Here is a 19,463-nt window from a genome sequence, read left to right as displayed (position 1 = left end):
GCCTGCTCTTGGTTCGAAGCACATACCAGCCAATCGTCTAAGTACGGGAGGATCCGCATGTCTCTGGCCTGCAGCGGAGCAAGCGCCGCCGCTACGCATCTGGTGAAGATCCGGGGGGCGAGAGAGAGCCCGAATGGGAGCACCCGGAACTGATAAGCCCGCCCTTTGAAGGCAAAGTGGAGAAACTGTCTGTGGTGTGGTGCTATTGGCACATGAAAATAAGCATCTTTCAGGTCGATGCTTGTGAACCAATCGTTCTCTGCCACAGTCTGGAGAACATCCACTGTGCGCAGCATTCGGAAACGAAAAACCTTCAGGTACTGATTCAACTGCCTGAGGTCGAGGATCGGCCGAAGGCTGCCGTCCTTCTTCGGAATAAGGAAATAAATGGAGTAGAACCCTCTTAGCTGAGCTGAACCAGGTACATACTCTATGGCTCTCTTCTCTAGGAGCTCTGAAATCTTCCGGCTGAGGGCTTGAGACCTCAGCGGGTCGTCGACCACCGTCATCCGTACCCCTGTGAAACTCGGGGGCCGACGATTGAATTGAATCCTGTAACCATCGGACAGCGTTGCCACCACCCAAGGGTCTGAAGTCAAGGCTTCCCAGCGGCTGAGATGTTGTGGGGTGAACCGGCTGGGGCCCGGGTCGGGAGAGTCACCTCCGACTCCCCCGGCCCTGGAATGGTTTAGAGGATCGGCCGGCAGGGGCCCCACGCCTAGGAGCCCTGCCTGTGGGCGGCCGGAAAGAAGGCTCGAGGGCCCTGTTGGGGTTGGCCCTGCCGAGGAAAGGGACGTCTGGCTCCCGAGGAGCTCTGGCCCCTGGCTGCTGGGTAAGGAGTGCCCGTGCGTCTAGGCTGAGGTGACGGTGCTGGGCGTAAGTCCGCAAACTGGCGCCTGGACCTGTTCGCTTGAACACTACGCTCCAGGGCCTCTTGAGCTGCGGGCCCAAACATCTGGCCCGGAATGACAGGTAGTGTGCAGAGTGTCCTCCTGCACCCCTCCGACAACGGGGCCTGGGCGAGCCACACCTGGCGACGAGCCAACGTCAGAGTGGACATCAGTCTGCCAAGTTCCCTCGTCATATAAGCGAAAGCGTGGAGTGAGGCCTCACTCAGGCTCTGTGACGGGGCGTCACCCCCCGCCGTGCGGAGGGACTGGTACGCGTACCCGATACGCGCCGCCCGAGCTGATATATCGTAGCTCCTGGTGAGGTAGTCATCGGTGACCCTGCATTGTGCTCGTGGGCAACGAGCATCCGGTCTGAGGGCCTCATCTGGGGACAGTATTAAGGATGCAATGGCAGGGTCCATAGCCGACACGCGGTCTAACCCATACTCCCCTGCTTTGTCCATGGACGCCAAGGCCCTGCAGTCTCGTGACAGGTGGAGACTGGCCTTGGCCCTGGGATCTGACCAACATTGCCGAAGCTCCTTGATGAAGTCCTCAGACGGTGGCACACTGAAAGAGGACTGCTGAGCGTGCCTGAAGAAGGCATTAGGAGGGGGGGCCTCCCCAGAGGGGGCCTCCAGTCCAAGCTGTGACAATGCCAGCTGAACGGCCTCCCTAGCTGCATTGAGCCCAGGCACATGAGCATCTGCTCCCGACCCCTGAGAGCCTGTCACTGAGCGCGTGGGGGACCCGCCCTCTTCCTCCAGGACCTCATGCTCTGCCGTTCCGGACGCAAACTGGGAGTCCGAGGCTGCAATGGACATAGCATCGTCCTCATGTTGATCAGCAACATCGACAGTATCGTGGCCATAGTTCCCATCTCTAACCTGGAGTAGAGGAGCTGGGGCCACAGCATCGGTGCGGGGAGCACCAGGCTGCAGGTTGAGGAGAAGGGCCTTAATTTGAGCAAACTCCGAGGTCAATGTGTCCACCTTGCGAGACAACGGATAGTCCTCCTGACGTCTCCTCTTGGCGCCTGAGGTCCCAGTATATAGGCGCTGGCGCTTAGAAAGACCCTCTACAGGGCTCAAGACTGGCATTCCTGAGGAAGGCATCTCTTCTCCGGTATCCTCCTCAGCCATAGCCAACCTCTCTCCCCTCTCAGCGGAAGACATGATACTGCAATTAGCGCAAGCGTCCTCCGTTAAGGCTTGCCTCAGATGCCCAATGCCAAGACAGTGTGGGCATAGGTCATGGCCATCCTCTGACCCCAGAGCAGCCGAGCACGTGTTACAGACGGCGTACATTGCCAGCATGGCAGCACCAAAGCAGCAGTGGAGCGAGACACACTCCCAATGCTAATTGCTAACGGTACAATACAGTGGACCACACCGTGGTTACGCTTTTTCTTTTTTTTTTTTTTTGCTCTCTTGTCGAGTGACCAGCAGCAGCGGAGCGAGACACACTCCCAATGCTAGCGGTATATTAAAGCGGCAGAGCGAGACACACTCTCAACGCTAATCCTCCTTTTCCTTTTTTTCCTGTCCAGCGACCAGCAGAAGTGGAGCGAGAGACACTCCCAATGCTAGGCTAGCAGTATATTCCAGTAAAAACGGCAGCGAGACACACTCTCAACGCTAATCCTCCTTTCCTTTTTTCTCCTTTTCTCTTGTCCAGCAACCAGCAGAAGTGGAGCGAGAGACACTCCCAATGCTAGGCTAGCAGTATATTCCAGTAAAAGCGGCAGCGAGACACACTCAACGCTAATCCTCCTCTCCTTTTTTTTTTTTTTTTCCTCTTGCCCAGCGACCAGCAGAAGTGGAGCGAGAGACACCCCCAATGCTAGGCTAGCAATATATTCCAGTAAAAGCGGCAGCGAGATGCACTCCCAGCGCTAACTTTATCTGTTTATTTCCGTAAACACAGCCCAAACATTCACTCACCGTCGCCGATGCACAGCTATGGCTCCATGCCTGGACCGCCTCGATGTTATTGTCGTTAGCCACGGATGCTAACAAGCAGCCGCTAACTCCATTCACCGTTGCTGCAGCTATATGCTGCAGCTATACGCTTCCTCTCTTTTTCCTTGTCCTTTTCTCTTCCTTTTTGGTTCTTTCCGATGCCCCTGTGAACGGGGTAATCCAATATATTTCCGATGCCCCTATGAACGGGGTAATCCAATATATAAATCAGGCTACGCAGTCTCTGGAGGACGAAACCGTGGTCCGTAGCTCCAACCGTGTTGGTTGCAAGACTTCACGCGCAGCTGAAGTTGATCGACCTACGCTCCGGAGGCGAAAAGATGAAAGAGGATGAACGCTGTGTGCCCCGCACCTATATAGGTGGCGTGCGCGTACACAGGTCACGAGTGACTTTGATTAATATTCGACCTATGCGCGAGCGAGCGATGAATATCCAGGTGTTGAAAACACTGCCTCTGGCGGTCAGTAGGAATGAAGTAGAACTATGCCTAAACCTCACCTTATTCCTAAACCTTATCCTCAGTAAAACTATGCCTAAACCTAACCTTATTCCTAAACCTTATCCTCAGTAAAACTATGCCTAAACCTAACCTTATTCCTAAACCTTAACCTCAGTAAAACTATGCCTAAACCTAACCTTATTCCTAAACCTTAACCTCAGTAAAACTATGCCTAAACCTAACCTTATTCCTAAACCTTAACCTCAGTAAAACTATGCCTGAACCTAACCTTATTCCTAAACCTTAAGCTCAGTAAAACTATACCTAAACCTAACCTTATTCCTAAACCTTAACCTCAGTAAAACTATGCCTAAACCTAACCTTATTCCTAAACCTTAACCTCAGTAAAACTATGCCTGAACCTAACCTTATTCCTAAACCTTAAGCTCAGTAAAACTATGTCTAAACCTAACCTTATTCCTAAACTTAACCTCAGTAAAACTATGCCTAAACCTAACCTTATTCCTAAACCTTAACCTCAGTAAAACTATACCTAAACCTAACCTTATTCCTAAACCTTAACCTCAGTAAAACTATACCTAAACCTAACCTTATTCCTAAACCTTAACCTCAGTAAAATTATGCCTAAACCTAACCTTATTCTTAAACTTAACCTCAGTAAAACTATGCCTAAACCTAACCTTATTCCTCGTAGGGTCTGGGTTTATCTCAACCCGTTAGCCAAGCCTGTCTGTCACTCAGCCTGCAGTTCAGTCCAAAACGCTGCCTCTCGTCTCTTAACCCTTTAGACCGGGGAATGCATCTGTGTCATCTTAAGATTTATTTGGCTATTCAAAAATAGCGCTACGAGCTTGTAAATCTTTAGTTTTGAATATATATACATTGATTTTTAAGCAATTTTTTAAAACTCAAATCTTTGCTTCTGGGGATTCTATAATGTCTTATAAATCCTAATATATATTTTTTAAACTTATGTGTATATTATCAATGGTTTTCAAACTTTTTTCATGTCAAGGACCCCCAAAATAATATGTATTTGTCCGCGGACCCCCTCCCATCTAAAAATATGTTGTTCCAGGGACCCCCAGAAGCAAAGATTTGAGTTAAAAAACATGTATTTAAAAGATTTGCACACATTTTCACGATTTAAAAAAGAATAGCAGATCTACAAGCTCATAGCGCGGCACTCGGTGCCGCGCTATGAGCTTGTAGATCTGCTATTTTTGAATAGCCCAAAGAAATCAAAAAATGACATACAGATGCTTCCCCGGTCTTAAAGGGTTAACAGGGTCACGGACGTATGATCACATCTCCCTGATTCTTGTCTCTCTCCACTGGCTCCCTGATCGTTACACCATTCAGTTCGTTCCCGCCTGTGGTATGTTGGGTCAATTCACCCATTAAAACCAGGAAAGCATCTGTGTCATTTTAGATTTTAGATTAAAATATATATAAATATATATATATGTATATATTTTCTGTCAGTCAGGAACCTCTTATCTCCATATTCTAACATGTTGCGTCTTTTCGTAAATTAACGCCCTACTTGATCATACTACAGTGTCATACAAAAGTAGCAAAAGTAGCAGATCTACAAGCTCGAGACGCTTGTAGATCTGTTACTTTTGCTATTTTTGAATTTGAATCCTGAAAAGCAACAGTTTTGGAGATATGAGTTTTCCACCCGACAGAGACGATAAATAGCAACAAACGTTTTTCATAAAATTGTTAGGATTTAGAAGGCATTTGTAGAATCGGCCTCAAGTCTTAATGGCTCAAGAACGGCCCTTTGTGAGTGATTCAGATTCACCTCTAAAGTACGCCTGTGTTCAAAGAAGTTAACAACTCACATTCAATTATAATCAGTGTCCTGCTGCCATTTGCTATACAGTATATACCCTTGAAAACACAAATCCACCACAACCATGGTTTAGTAAAATAGGCTGATAGCAAAATGATAATTATGCAACATTTGGGGCAGAAGTTCTTCCTTCACCTACTGGGAGAGTGCATGCAAAGTCACACACACACACACACACACACACACACACACACACACACACACACACACACACACACACACACACACACACACACACACACACACACACACACACGAGTCTCAAACCTTCATAAGCTATTAAAACGACATCTGACACCACTCATAAATATAACATGACAATCAACCAATAGTAAGACGTACAAGGATCAGATCCTAGATCTGTCACATTACAATGTAGGCATTTAGCAGACTCTATTATCCAGAGTGACTTACAATAAGCAAGGTAAACACACACATACATACTTTTTTCCTTTTTTACATTAACCACATGAACCCCAGCATCTCTATTCTGGTGGGAACATTCGCAGAAAATTGTGAGCTTGCAGATTGGCGATTTTAGCCAGAGACATTTGGTGTCCAGGGAGAAAGAACAGACCAAGTACAGAGTGTGTATCACACACAGAATCCATTTGTTTCGGGTCCAAACATACTCTTAGTAATACAAATGATTTCAAGAGTCAGAGTTGGCGAGTTATCTGAAGCAAAGAAGAGGTTACCTATTTGACCAGTATTCTTGACAACAAAATGACGGGTGATTTTTTCAATCAAAAGCGATCAAGAAAGTCAATTCACAGAACAATATTTTTTGGCAGGATTTCCTCTATTGTCAACAAAAGTGCTCTCAAGACTCAAGCTGGAGCCCTCATTCAATGCCATTTTTATCATGCTTGCACCTCTTGGTTCTCCAGCATCTCAATGTCACTAAAAACTAAGCTTCAGAACCTCCCAAAACAAACTGATACAACTACTTCTCGGCCTAAAGCACACGACCCACCTAATTCACACACACTTTGCTAGTTTGGGATGGCTCAGGGTAGAAGACAGGGTTAAGCAAATATCAATGCCTGGGATTGGCATTTAAGATATTTAAAGGGACAGTGCCCTCAATACCCTCAGTATCTGTCTAACTACTTCGCCAAAGTGAGTGACACTCACAGCCACAACACTAGAGAGACCATGATCTGGTATCAACCAAATATAGAACAAACATGTGAACGTTCTCGTTCTACTGCTCTGCCACCAACATGTGGAATGACCTGACACCATCCATTAACCCTTTAAGACCGGGAACGCATCTGTGTCATTTTCTTTGGCTATTCTAAAAATAGCAGATCTACAAGCTCATAGCGCGGCACCGAGTGCAGCGCTATGAGCTTGTGGATCTGCTATTTTTATGAAAAATTGTGTGCAAATCTTTGAATGCATTTATTTTTAATGCATTTAATTTGTAACTCAAATCTTTGCTTCTGGGGGTTCTACAAATGTATTTCAAATCCTAACAGTCTTTTGAAAAAACCTTTTCATGTCAAGGACCCCCAAAATTATATGTATTTGGCCTCGGACCCCCATCTCCAAATATGTTGTTCCAGGGACCCCCAGAAGCAAAGATTTGACTAAAAAAATATGAAAAAATATATATAAAAAAAAAAAATCACGATAAAAAAAAATATAGCAGATCTACAAGCTCATAGAGTGCCGCGCTATGAGCTTGTAGATCTGCTATTTTTTTAATAGCCAAAGAAATCAAAAAATGACACATATTCTTTCCCGGTCTAAAGGGGTTAAAGGATTTGTAACAATGGTTTCTTTCTAAATTGGCCTGAAAAATAAACATCTATCAGGAGACCACCAGGGGAGGTACATGTAATTTTCCCATCTTGTATGGCCTATATAGTGTTTGTAGTTGTCGATGACATGTATTATTGTGTTAATTTAGCTGTTTAAATGTCTGACTAATAAAGTATTCAATCAATCACAAAACACTGCTGCAGAGACACTCATTCAAGCCTTCATCACATCCAGACTCCACTAACTGCAACAGCTCCTATACGGTGTCACCACCAAGGTTCTCAAGAAACTACATTATGTACAAAACCTTGCTGCCCGCCGGCTCACCAGAACCCCATCAAGGGAGAGTGGTGGAAAAATAGCAGATCTAGCTCAAAATGCGTCGCACTGCGATGCGTTTTGACTTGTAGATCTGCTATTTTTGCTACTTTTGTGTGACAATAGCCCGACAGTATACAACGTGGCCCTCTGGAGTGAGTGTGGAAATACAGTGGCCCTCTCCATCATCAAAGTTGCATCACCCCTGGTCCAGGACAACACCAAGGCTCTTGGCCGTTGGAACAGAAGTCACCAGGGAGTTGTCTATGGAAATAGTTAGATCCTGCGTGGGCCAGGACTTACATGGGAAGAAGAGAAGCTCAGTCTTGTCCGTGTTCAGCTTGAGGTGGTGAGAAGACAAGACATCCACTGTGAGATGTCAGCCTGTCATGCAGCGATGCACTCTTCAACCTGAGTGGCAGGGGGTGGAGAGAGAGAAACACAGTGTTTACAACGGTTACAATCAACCAATAGTAAGGATCAGATCCTAGATCAGTTCAGATCACTAGTAGGGCTGTCACCATCATGAAATTACACTTGACCATTAAATGTCTTACAAATAAATGCGATCTTTTTCCATTGAACATTGGAATGTAGCTTTTAGGCTTTGTGGACAAAAAATGCAGAATATGGCAAATAACTGGGAACGCATCTGTGTGTCATTTTTAGATTTATTTGGCTATTCAAAAATAGCAGATATACAAGCTCATAGCGCGGCACCGAGTGCCGCGCTATGAGCTTGTAGATCTGCTATCTTTGAAAAATCGTGGAAATTTGTGGCAAAATCTTGGATTATATATTCTTTAAAGCGAACATTTGGAAAATATTTTGTTCCAGGAACCCACAGAAGCAAAGATTTGAGTTACAAAAATAGCAGATCTACAAGCTCATAGCCGAGCTTGTATATTTGCTATTTTTGAATAGCCCAATGAAATCTAAAAATGACACACAGATGCGTTCCCGGTCTTAAAGAGTTAAAGTAGTGGATATAGCCGATCTACAAGCTCACAACGTGTCGCATTGCGATGCATTGTGAGCTTATAGATCAGCTATTTCCACTACTTTGGAAAACGTTTGAAAATAACATTTTGCAACATGGAAAGGATTATGAAGGCGATTATATCATAATTGTGACAGGCCTATCAGTGACACTTCAATCAAACAATAGTTACAAAACTAACGTCTAACTGACTGATTTACAGATAATTAAAGCAGCGTCACAGATGAAAAAGAGAAAGAAGCAGTGGATCACTCTGCTTTCATTTCTAAATGATTCTAACATGAAGGACCCATCCAGTCCAAAGGAACATTTTGAACACTTTAGCTTCACAAACCACTTTGTTTGTTGGAGTTGATTTGAAATCCTCAATGAGAGTATTGTCTGTGCTCACAGTTCCTTTGAACTGAAAACTTTAGACAGCTGCTACAAGATGAGTGGTGAGCTGGAGAACCCACTACCCCACCTGTCTGTGTGCTGGAGAACCCACTACCCCACCTGTCTGTGTGCTGGAGAACCCACTACCCAACCTGTCTGTCTGTGTGCTGGAGAACCCACTACCCCACCTGTCTGTGTGCTGGAGAACCCACTACCACACCTGTCTGTGTGCTGGAGAACCCACTACCCCACCTGTCTGTGTGCTGGAGAACCCACTACCCCACCTGTATGTGTGCTGGAGAACCCACTACCCCACCCGTCTGTGTGTTTACTTTTGGTACTTTAAGTATATTTTTATGCCAATACTTTGGTACGTTTACTCAAGTAACATTTTGAACACAGGCCTTTTACTTGTAACAGAGTATTTTTTATATTGTGGTATTGCTACTTCTACTTAAGCAAAATATCTGAGTACTTCTTCCACCACTGCCAGTACCCCACCTGTCTGTCTGTGTTGTGGAGAACACCTGTCTGTCTGTCTGTCTGTCTGTCTGTCTGTCTGTCTGTCTGTCTGTCTGTCTGTCTGACACCACAACACTATTAAAGGTCCTATCCATAGAATGGCTGTGACATTACATTCATTCCATGTATTCCATATACAAAGCCATAGATCACTCCTATGCCCTCCTGTGTCAGTGAAATGTATCACAGCCTTCTAGGGCTATAAAGGTCCTATCCTTTAACTAAAGGTCCATGTCATTACAGTTCTCAGAGAGCGTCCATACTCACTCAGAAACGTGTTGAAATGTCTCACACACTCTCTTCTCCTCCAGCCTAGTGTGTGAGTTGACCAGCCACAGCCCATCTTGTTATTATTAATGTCAGCTGGTTATGGTAGAAATACTGAGTGAAAACCCAGCTCCAAACACACAAACATACTGATATATCCACACTGATATTAATCCCTGGCTCTTCATTAACCACATTATTGAACATCTCTGTTTTCACCTGTTTCTTTCACTCTCACACTGTCTTCCTTCCTCCTTTTTAGTCCCGCCCCCTGTCAGAACCTGCTAGGATGCTAGGTAGGAGCTTTCTCATTCTCAGGATTAACCCATTTTGGGCAGGAACCCCTATTTGTAACTATAGAGGACACATTTCGTGTAAGTGCAAAAGTGTTTCCGTGGCAAATACTATTATTATCATTTTTATTTTTTTACACCGCCCCTCATGAATCAACACCCACTAACTACTGCCTGCAGTCCTGTTCAGACAGTGTTGTATGCATGTAGGTCTTTCTTGTGCTGCTGTCATATATTCATCTGCTCAATATGTTTCCATTAAAACTAACAGTAATTGATATAGTTATGCAGCTGCAGCCCATTTGAAGTAATTAAAGTTGTGTGTGTGTGTGTGTGTGTGTGTGTGTGTGTGTGTGTGTGTGTGTGTGTGTGTGTGTGTGTGCGCGTGCGTGCGTGCGTGCGTGCGTGTGTGTGGTGTCCTGCTACTAGACTACATCATTTCATTGGTGCCGAAATGAATATAAAATGTTGATGAAAAGATACAAGAGCCAAATGATATGAAATGTTCATTATGGAAATATGGGATTTGTTTTAACAACTAACCAGCAACACTCTCAAAAGACGTATTACAGCTGATTTTATACAGTTGGTTTTATTTTGAAATGGCAGTTTTATCACATGAGTTTTGAGTGAACTTTTGTTATTTTGCTCTTTGGGTGTGGATGAGGGGGGAATGTAGAAAATGATGTCCCCCGCCCCCCCATCCATAATTCCTAATGACGGGCCTGACTAGACCACATTGCCCAAATATGGACACATCTGCATCACAGGTGACGTCACACCTTGACATAGTCAAGTCAAGTCCCGTCCAGTCCAGTCCAGGTCCAGCCATTCCTCACTAGCACTAGCTTAGACTCAAACATCATTCAGCCATCTGCCTGATATCGACACCGTGTTTGTTCTAGACTTCAGTGGCGTAATCATGGCGGCCACTCGGTGCCGCGCTATGAGCTTGTAGATCTGCTATTTTTGAATAGCCAAAGTGTAAAATAATGCTTTTTTTTAGCTCAAATCAAAAAATAACACAGATGCGTTCCAGGTCTTAATGGGTTAAAGACAGTTGGACAGTGGAGCCTCCGATTTGGAGAGAGTCACCGACTATGCAGAGGAGAAGGAGATCTCCAGTTCCGACTTGGAGAATGCCATGTCAGTCATTGGAGACGGGAGATCACAGGAACAGCACGCCAAACAGGAGAGGGAAAAGGAGCTGGCCAAGGTCACCGTCAGGAGAGAGGACGTAGAGCTAATGATGGCAGAGATGGCGATTTCCAGGGCCGTGGCAGAGCGCAGTCTGAGGGAGCACAGGGGGAAAGCGGTGGAGGCTCTGGTTGCCCTGACAAACTGAACTCAGATATAGAACACAGCAGCCATATTGGAAAGAAATTGGGCCTCTGTGGTTTTCAAACTTTTTTAATTCAAGGACCCCCATAACCAGTGTTGTGCTAATTTTGGAAGGGGAGCGCACCTCTGAAGCCCGCGCCCGCCCCGCAGCGCTAGGTGTAATGTATTTGACCTGTATTTGTTAAATGAGGTGAGATTAACTTTGTAAACCCCACATGGTTTTCTAAATCTCACCTGCACAACCCAATATTATGCTGTTGTTACAAATATGTTGCTTTTAAAAAATATAAATAATTTCTTTAAAACAATTCAAAATTCAAAATAATTTCATAAAAATTAAAAAATATATTTTTTCAGCAGTTAGAGAAGTGAGGGAGCGCCGCTCCCCCGCGTCCCCCCTCATCTACACCCCTGCCAGTAACTCTGAGAGTGTACAAATGGAACCAAATGGACCCATGACCATTTGGACACTCTTAGAGTAAAGGTTTCAACCTTTTAGGTGGAAACGTTTTCACCTAAAAGGTGATTATGATAAAAACAGAGAGATGTGTTGGGGTGAGCGGCGAGTCGCTTATCACCGCGGCTCAGTCTCACCATGCTGTAGTTTTTCTGCGGTGAGAGGGTGATCACCGAAAATGGTAGCATGCGGCATGCGCCCCCCTTTACACACCCGTAAGGGGACATTTGGAACTATGAGGGTACCTGGACCACACTTTGAGACCCACTGGTGTAGCCGAGTGTTTCCAGTGAGCCAACATGGCCACGCACAATATCAGCACCCTGGGGCCCTGTTTGTGTGGTGTGGCCAATGCTGTTTCGCGACTCTGTTTGACCAGAATGGAACAGAGCCTTCATCATCGTAGAATTGATAAGACCTGTGAAGGAAGTAAGGAAGAGGCCCAATTTATTTCCAGTATGGTTGCTGTGCATAGATCCGATTGGGCTGCAACTTTGCCCAAATATGGAGTCACACATCATCAACACGTGATTGTAGTCATAGATCAAGGGTTTCCAAGCTTTTCAGGCTGTGACCCGCCAAAATAATCCTATTTGAACTGGGAACCCCCCCACCCAGACAAGCACTTGTGGAATTGTAAGAGTTGAAGGATTACATTTAGTTTGACTCGGTTCCACAGATACATGTTGTGAAAATAGCCAAGATCGGCTATTTTCACAATGTTTGCCTCAATCTTACGTAATATATGACAATTTGGTATTAAAAAGGTCTTAAACGTCCTTAAATTGTAACTTTAGAAATGTGCAGATAGCCTGTATACACTTATACTGTATGTTGGTTGAAAACAGTGAGAAAACAATGTTGCACATTAAGCCAATCATCTGGAGACCCCACAAAATAATTTGGGGGTCCCGACCCCCAGTTTGGGAACCACTGTCATACCTGTAGATGACTGACATCATAGATGACTGATGTCACAGGCCGTCCACATCATGTCTGAGATCCACGCTGGAGCCGCTCCATCCCGGGATCCACTTGATTCGTTTTGTTTTTGCTAGTTGTCCCCGCCGGGCCGAAGGCGTGGCTGAGACTATGTTTTGCACCCTGTCCGTCCGTCCTCGTGTGTGTGTGTCTGCGTGTCTGTCTGTGGACAGCTAATCTCCGGCACCGTTGGCCTGATTGACGAGAAACTGTGCACACACACTCTCCCTGGATGCCAGAGCAGAACCTCTGCTCCAAATGTTTCACAACGGTTTGTTACAGCGCCACCGGGAGGCAGATCTGTGCTAAACTTTTTTTTTTAAATATTACTCCTGCATATTTAGTCCAAACATCATGCAAATTGGTACACATCATTTCTATAGTCATGTGATCAAGACGAACCTGACATATTTTTAATAATTTCATCCTGATTGGCTTGACATCTAAAGTTTGCAGGAGTGGCCTGTTTTGAACAAAAGGCCTCAAACCCATGAATTTTGAAAACGGATTCCACTCACCTCTATAATGACTGAATTCCGAACATTGCTGGCCCACAATAACCTACCCGACCTGGCGGAGACCTGTGCTCCGAGGAGCACTTTTTCTAGTTTGAATTAACTATTTATATCAATGGAGCAATTTTTTTTTAAAGTCTTGCCCACCTTTGGAGCTACATCATGCTACACAACCCAAACCTCTACCAAAGTGGTCTATCCCTTTAACCCATTCAAACCGGGAAAGCCTCTGTGTTGAAGACCCCTGAAGTAGGGGATTTCCTGGGTATCTTTATATGTGCATGTGGTCAAGCAGTGAAGCTCTGTCTCCACCTCTCCTAGACTGCAGTGAGAACACAGTCTGTTCTCTCTGGTCAGCCAGGTTTGACGGCCTTTCTCGATGTCCAAATGGACTCTTGCCGGTCTGTGACTCTGAGAGTGTACAAATGGAACCAAATGGGTCAATTTGTACACTCTCAGAGTTATGGGGGGGGGGGGACTGTGTGCTAAATTCATACCATCCTGGGGGTGCTTGAAATAAAACGGTTTGAGAACCACTCATGTGGAGCTTTCTGACTGACTTTGTAAGGCTTGTTTTTGGGTTCTGGGCGCGGGGACAACTTGGACCGCAGCACTGGAAAGAAAGAAGCTATATGGTCTATTTATAAGAGGAAAGAAAGAAGCTATATGGTCTATTTATAAGAGGAAAGAAAGAAGCTATATGGTCTATTTATAAGAGGAAAGAAAGAAGCTATATGGTCTATTTATAAGAGGCCCATTAAGCAACAGAAGGTCGTCCTCTGTCACTGATAAAGACACAAACAGATGGGTTCTGATCTCAGAGCAGAGGCTGAGATGTTGAAAATGGATTCACGGTTGCCTTTGAGGCAATTTCAGAAATAGATTTTTTGTCTTTTTTTATTTGTTTTTAATAAATATTGCTTATTCTTGTGCAACTCAGCGTCATTGGAAATGAGGGGTTTTCCCTCAACGAAGTAGTATTTATAGAATAGAATGAAATAGAATAGAATAGACTGTCTTCGGTGTCCTGCACAAGCAAGCATTTCGATGGCCAAAATGCAAAACCTCCTATGTGCAAATTTCATGATTTTCTGATTTCACTGTGGATGAGGACTATAGGCTATGCTGCACATGCTCAGTCTGTCTGCAAGATAGTCCCGCCCCTCATTTTGTCAGAAAAAGTCATTTGACTAAAACCTCCTATCTTGTTCAGTGCCAATTAGTGCTAAAATGTTGAAGCGCAAAACCTCTTATCTGCACCAGAACTAGTTGAGCAGCAGACAGAGCTGAAACTTGGGAATTCTATGTTATGTAGACCATCTAAATGTCTTTCAGTTTGTAGTCATCTATTATTTTCAAAATAAAAAAGTGTCTTCACCCCTTACTAGTTAAGTATTTGTTAGTAACTCTGTCAAGTTAATTGCATTGCCTTGTTGATTGCTAATGATTAGTGTCAGGTGGTGACACTTTTATCACACCAAGAGTGTGAGTTGATAAAAAAAATTTATGGTAATACTTGATACAGTACTGTAGAATGTCTTGATCTCAAAATGAGCATAAAAAAAGCATTATTTAACAAAAATAATGTTTGTTTGTAAGCCTAACTATTTCTAGGTAAAAACCTCCTATGTGCATCTGAGGTCATTTTGAGGTATAGATAGGAGGTTTTGGCATTGAACATTTTGAACTTGTGGTTAGAGGTTGTCATTGCTGCTTAAATGTGAACATCATTGTCGTGATTTTTTATTAATTGCAGATCAAAATCACACGTGAACACCGTGGCAGACAACAACCCTGTGAAAATATTGTGGTGTGTCGGTTGGGGGGTATGAGGGTATGGGGGTGGGATGGGGTTTGGAGTTATAGGGTGTGGGAGGTGTGGGTGGTGGTTGGGGGGGTATGGGGTGGGGGGTGCATGAGGGTTTGGGTGGGTGGAGTTTGGGGGTTGTGGTGTGCTGGTTGGGGGCATGGGGACCGGGGGTTCTGGGAGTGGGGGTAATGGGTTGGGTGGGATTTGGGGGTATGAGGGTATGGGGTGGAATGGGGTTTTGAGTTATGGGGGTTGTGAGGTGTGGGCTGGCAGTTGGGGGGTATGGGGTTTGTGGGAGTGGGGGAGTATTGCAGGTGGTTGAGTTGGGGGGTAGAGGGTATGGGGGGGATTATGTTGAGGGGGGCATAGGCCAGTTAGGCCGGATCATACAGGATAGGGTCTTTGTGATGCGAAAGTGTGGTCTAGCCAACACCAACTCAGGACTCCTTAAGTGGGATGGGGTTTTGAGTTAGGGAGGTGGAGAGGTGTGGGCTGGCAGTTGGGGGGGGGGTTGTGGGAGTGGGGGAGTATTGCAGTAGGTGGAGTTGGGGGGTATAGGGTATGGGGGGGATTATGTTGAGGGGGGCATAGGCCAGTTCGGCCGGATCACACAGGATAGGGTCTCTGCGATGCGAGAGTGTGGTCTAGCCAACACCAACTCGGGACCCCTGAAGTGGGATGGGGTTTTGAGTTATGGAGGTGGAGAGGTGTGGGCTGGCAGTTGGGGGGGGGGGGGGGGGTTGTGGGAGTGGGGGAGTATTGCAGGTGGTGGAGTTGGAGGTAGAGGGTATGGGGGGGATTATGTTGAGGGGGGCATGGGTCAGTTAGGCCGATCATATAGAATAGGGTCTTTGCGATGCGATGTGTGAGTGTGGTCTAGCCAACACCAACTTGGGACTCCTGAATCGCTGCCCTCCACACTCTCCTATCTAGCATCAGGGTCTTGAGCTCTACAGTATTGTTGGCTAAGCTGTTACGCCGAAGTGCATCTACGTAGGTGGTGCACTTCTTGTCTCTCCTGGCTTTGCCCTGGGTTGGCTCTCATAGTGTTAGTTTGCTTGGCACTAGTTATGGGTCCCTGACGCAGTGCCCTGCCTCATCCTTCTCTCTCTGACTTTGTCTGTGACCCATGGTAGGTTCCTGTAGAGGACCACATTTCTGATGTGGTCCGTCCATGTGACTCCTAGTGCCATTCATAGCATTCTTGTGTAGACTCCATCCAAGGCCCTTTCCTGTTGTGCTGTGACGGTCCATGTCTCAGCCCCATACAGCAGTACTGACTCCACTGTAGCTATACGAACAGCTGCCTCTTGAGGTCTTCTCCCATGTCTGATTTCCACACTCTCCTCATCCCATGCAAGGCATTCCAGTCAAGTGCCCCCCGGACCTTCAGGTCCTGTTCCATTGAAGCAGTCCCGCCCAGGTTATTAGAAGTCCTGGACTGCCTCGAGTAGCTTGTCTCCATCATCTGAACCATCTTCTCAGGAACTCCATAGGCCCGGAGAATGTTCATCAGATTCCCCCGGTGGATGGTGCCAAAAGCCTTTTGGAAGTCATGAAGGTGATCACCACTGAAAGATTCCGCTCCTTACTCCTTCCAGTATCCTCCTCAGCACCAGTATCTGCCCGAGTTTCTCATTACAGGGTCTAATATGGGTCTAAGACGGTTGAGGATCTTCCTGTTAGCCGTCTTGGCAACTTGTGAGCTCAGGCTAATGCCTTGGTGAGTTCGCCTGACTTTGGTACTGGATCGATGATCATTTTGCTCCACAGCTTCGGCAGCTTGCTAGACGTGTGTGCTTGATAAAATCCAACACCACCTCGTCTATGGGCACATACATCAGAACCTCTGCTGTCACTCCATCTTCCCCGCAGCTCTTGCCTCACTTGATAGTAGCCTTGGCCCTCTGGTACTCATCCATGGTGAACCGTCTGGTTTGGGAAGGTCATGGAAGACAGGAGCATCGGATCATCCTCTTCTTCGGTTGAAGGAGGATTTCCTAGGAGTGTTTTGAAGTGCTGGTACCATGTTTCAACTCGTTCTTCTGCGCTTTCTCCCCAGATCTTGGAAGTCTGAGAAGAGCTTCTGCCAGAAATGTCATTGATGAGCTTCCAGCTCTTGCCATGTTTCTGGTTAACATGCACCTCTTTAATGTCCCTGATCTTTTGGGTCAGCTCCCGTTGTTCCAGTTGCATACACTTGATATAGCTCCTCCTTCGTCCGCTTATATTCCTCCCTCAGACCCTCTCCTTGGCTTTTTGGTCAGCGACAAAGTCCCTGTGTGCTGCTCTCATCTCCTCCCTGGCTGTGGTGATTCTAGGGTCAAGGCATCCGTATTTCCTCCTTGCTTATAGGCTCTTTAAGACATTCAATGATCTTACATACTATTCCACTATCCACACCAGACACAAGGTTGGTGATCCAGTTGTATGAGTTAGGGGAGTTGGAGGGCATGAGGGTTTGGGTGGGTGGGGTTTGGGGGGTGTGTTGTGCTGGTTGGGGGGAATGGGGGTTGTGGGAGTGGGGGGGTATTTCAGGTGGTGGAGTTGAGGGTATAGGGGGGATTATGTCGAGGGGTGCCTGGGCCAGTTGTTTTGTAGTCCACCTAATTGTTGTTGTTTTTGGAAAAAAGCGTATACAGTCTACTAACCATTTCATCCATTGAAAATGCGCTAGCGTATACCCACGACCACGCGCATCTCGTGCAGGGAATGATTATTGTATACCTCAGAAAACAAACCTAGACCACACCACTCATGCAAATGTTTGCAGCTGTAAATGTATGTATTTACAGCCTGTACTATTTATCATTATTTAGTTATGCAATCACTTAACATCACAGTGCAAAAGCTCCTATCTGCAGAATTATCCAGAAAAAGTGGGGAAAAACCTCCTATCTGCATTTGCAATATGAGATCAGTGTAATTAACATATAATATTGTAATATAATCCAGAAATCCAGAAACGGTGAATTATGTGATGGGTATCATAAAAAAATAGCATTGTGCAAAAAAGATACAACATTTTGTAGTTTTCTTTTTCATTTTCCCAACAATGTTAATTTTTCAGATAGGAGGTTTTGCGTTTTGGCCATCGATTTAGAATGTCTTAGCTTTTTTTCTTGATGGCCAGTGTCAGTGATGTGGCGGATTTGTTGTGACAGTGCCTCCCTCTTGTGGCCACATAAAGGGTGACAGTTCATTTTAAGCAGCATAAAGCTGTCTCGTTCAGCTATACTATGCAGCATTTTATACATACTGTAGGCTATCACATCATTCAGAGAATGAACGAACAGGTAATGGAAGGATTTTTTCTTTCTCTTTTTCAACAAAAAAAACGCTGTTCATAAAATTATATTAATATTGTCATAATAACATGACGTTACTTGTCAAATGTCAATGAGTCCCCACCTCTCTCACATGAGTGCTTCTGTTTACAAGTGTGCTGCTGGTCTGGGGGCGGAAAGAGAAAGAAACCAATCGTGTCTTGATTCTTAAAAGAAAGACTTTGTTTACTGACATTTTGACCAATCGCTATTGGTGTCACCTGACAAGCTTATATTATCCTTTGTGTCTTTCCAGTGCTGCAGGCCAGCCACAGCGCTCCATGGACATGCATGGCCTGCTGCCAGCCATGCCAGGCATGTCTCATAGGGGCTGGGCCGGATCCTCAGTCTATGGCCCCTGGGCCTGAGACTGCCTCAGGGCCTCACACACACACGCACACGCACACACACACACACACACACACACACACACACACACACACACACACACACACACACACACGCACACGCACACACAAAGCCGGCACCACTGCCAGTACCAACCTAGTACACATTGTGCAAACACTCTACAGTGGTTCTCAAACATTTTCATGTCAAGGACCCCCACATTGTGTTTGGCTGCAGACCCCCATATGAACATATTGTGTTCCAGGGACCCCCATAAGAGAGGGCGTGTGTTCAAATGGCAAATTCTGAAGATTTTTCTTTTTTTTAAATAGCCGATCTACAAGATCTGTATATCTGCTCTTTTTGAATAGCCGTAAAAGTATAAAATAGGGTTAAAGTGGTTAATGCTATTGTAAGTCATTTAGCTGGGGGACCCCCTCAAAGACCCCTGGGGGTCCCCGGACCCCACTTTGAGAACCACTGCTCTACACAACTGTCTATTCACATTCATAGGAATCCAACACACTGCGTAATGTTTTATGACTAAGGAGATAACAGCTCGTGAAGGATTTACAAAACAGTGATTATTTGCAAGGAAATCAATACAATAAAAAAAAAACTGGCCCTGGTTTTATAGAGCAGTGGTTCTCAACCAGGGGGGTCCACAAATAATTTTTGGGGGGTCCCCATGATGATTACCTTAATGTGCAACATTATCTCATTCAACGGTAAACAAACCAACATACAGTGTAAGTGTATACAGGGTATCTGCACATTTCTAAAATGACAATTTAATGACTTTTAAGACCTTTTTAATTGTCAAACATTTCATAAAAAAGAGGGAAACAATGTGTGCAAATAGCCGATCTACAAGCTGCGAGGCGTTGTGAGCTTGTAGTTCGGCTATTTTCCCAATATTTATCTGTGGAACCGAGTCAAACTAAAT

The 19,463-nt window shown here is 45.4% G+C and overlaps 2 protein-coding genes across 3 annotated transcripts in view; one reads left to right on the top strand and one right to left on the bottom strand.

Moving 5' to 3' along the window:
- Nucleotides 1-19,463, bottom strand: part of LOC308080684 (protein NLRC3-like) — a 414,646-nt gene that overhangs the window by 293,439 nt on the left and 101,744 nt on the right. The window lies entirely within an intron of this gene.
- Nucleotides 10,662-11,084, top strand: LOC308080174 (huntingtin-interacting protein K-like; the record flags this gene model as incomplete). The annotated part of the gene is made up of 2 exons (XM_080421950.1): nucleotides 10,662-10,675; nucleotides 10,796-11,084. 2 exons carry the CDS (start codon nucleotides 10,662-10,664, stop codon nucleotides 11,082-11,084), a joined length of 303 nt encoding a protein of 100 aa, XP_080278076.1.

Source organism: Gymnoscopelus braueri (assembly GCF_963280865.1).
Source record: "Gymnoscopelus braueri genome assembly, chromosome: 24".
Classification (NCBI taxonomy): domain Eukaryota; kingdom Metazoa; phylum Chordata; class Actinopteri; order Myctophiformes; family Myctophidae; genus Gymnoscopelus; species Gymnoscopelus braueri.
Note: the sequence above shows the minus strand (reverse complement) of the source record. Positions and strands in the feature narration are given on the sequence as shown.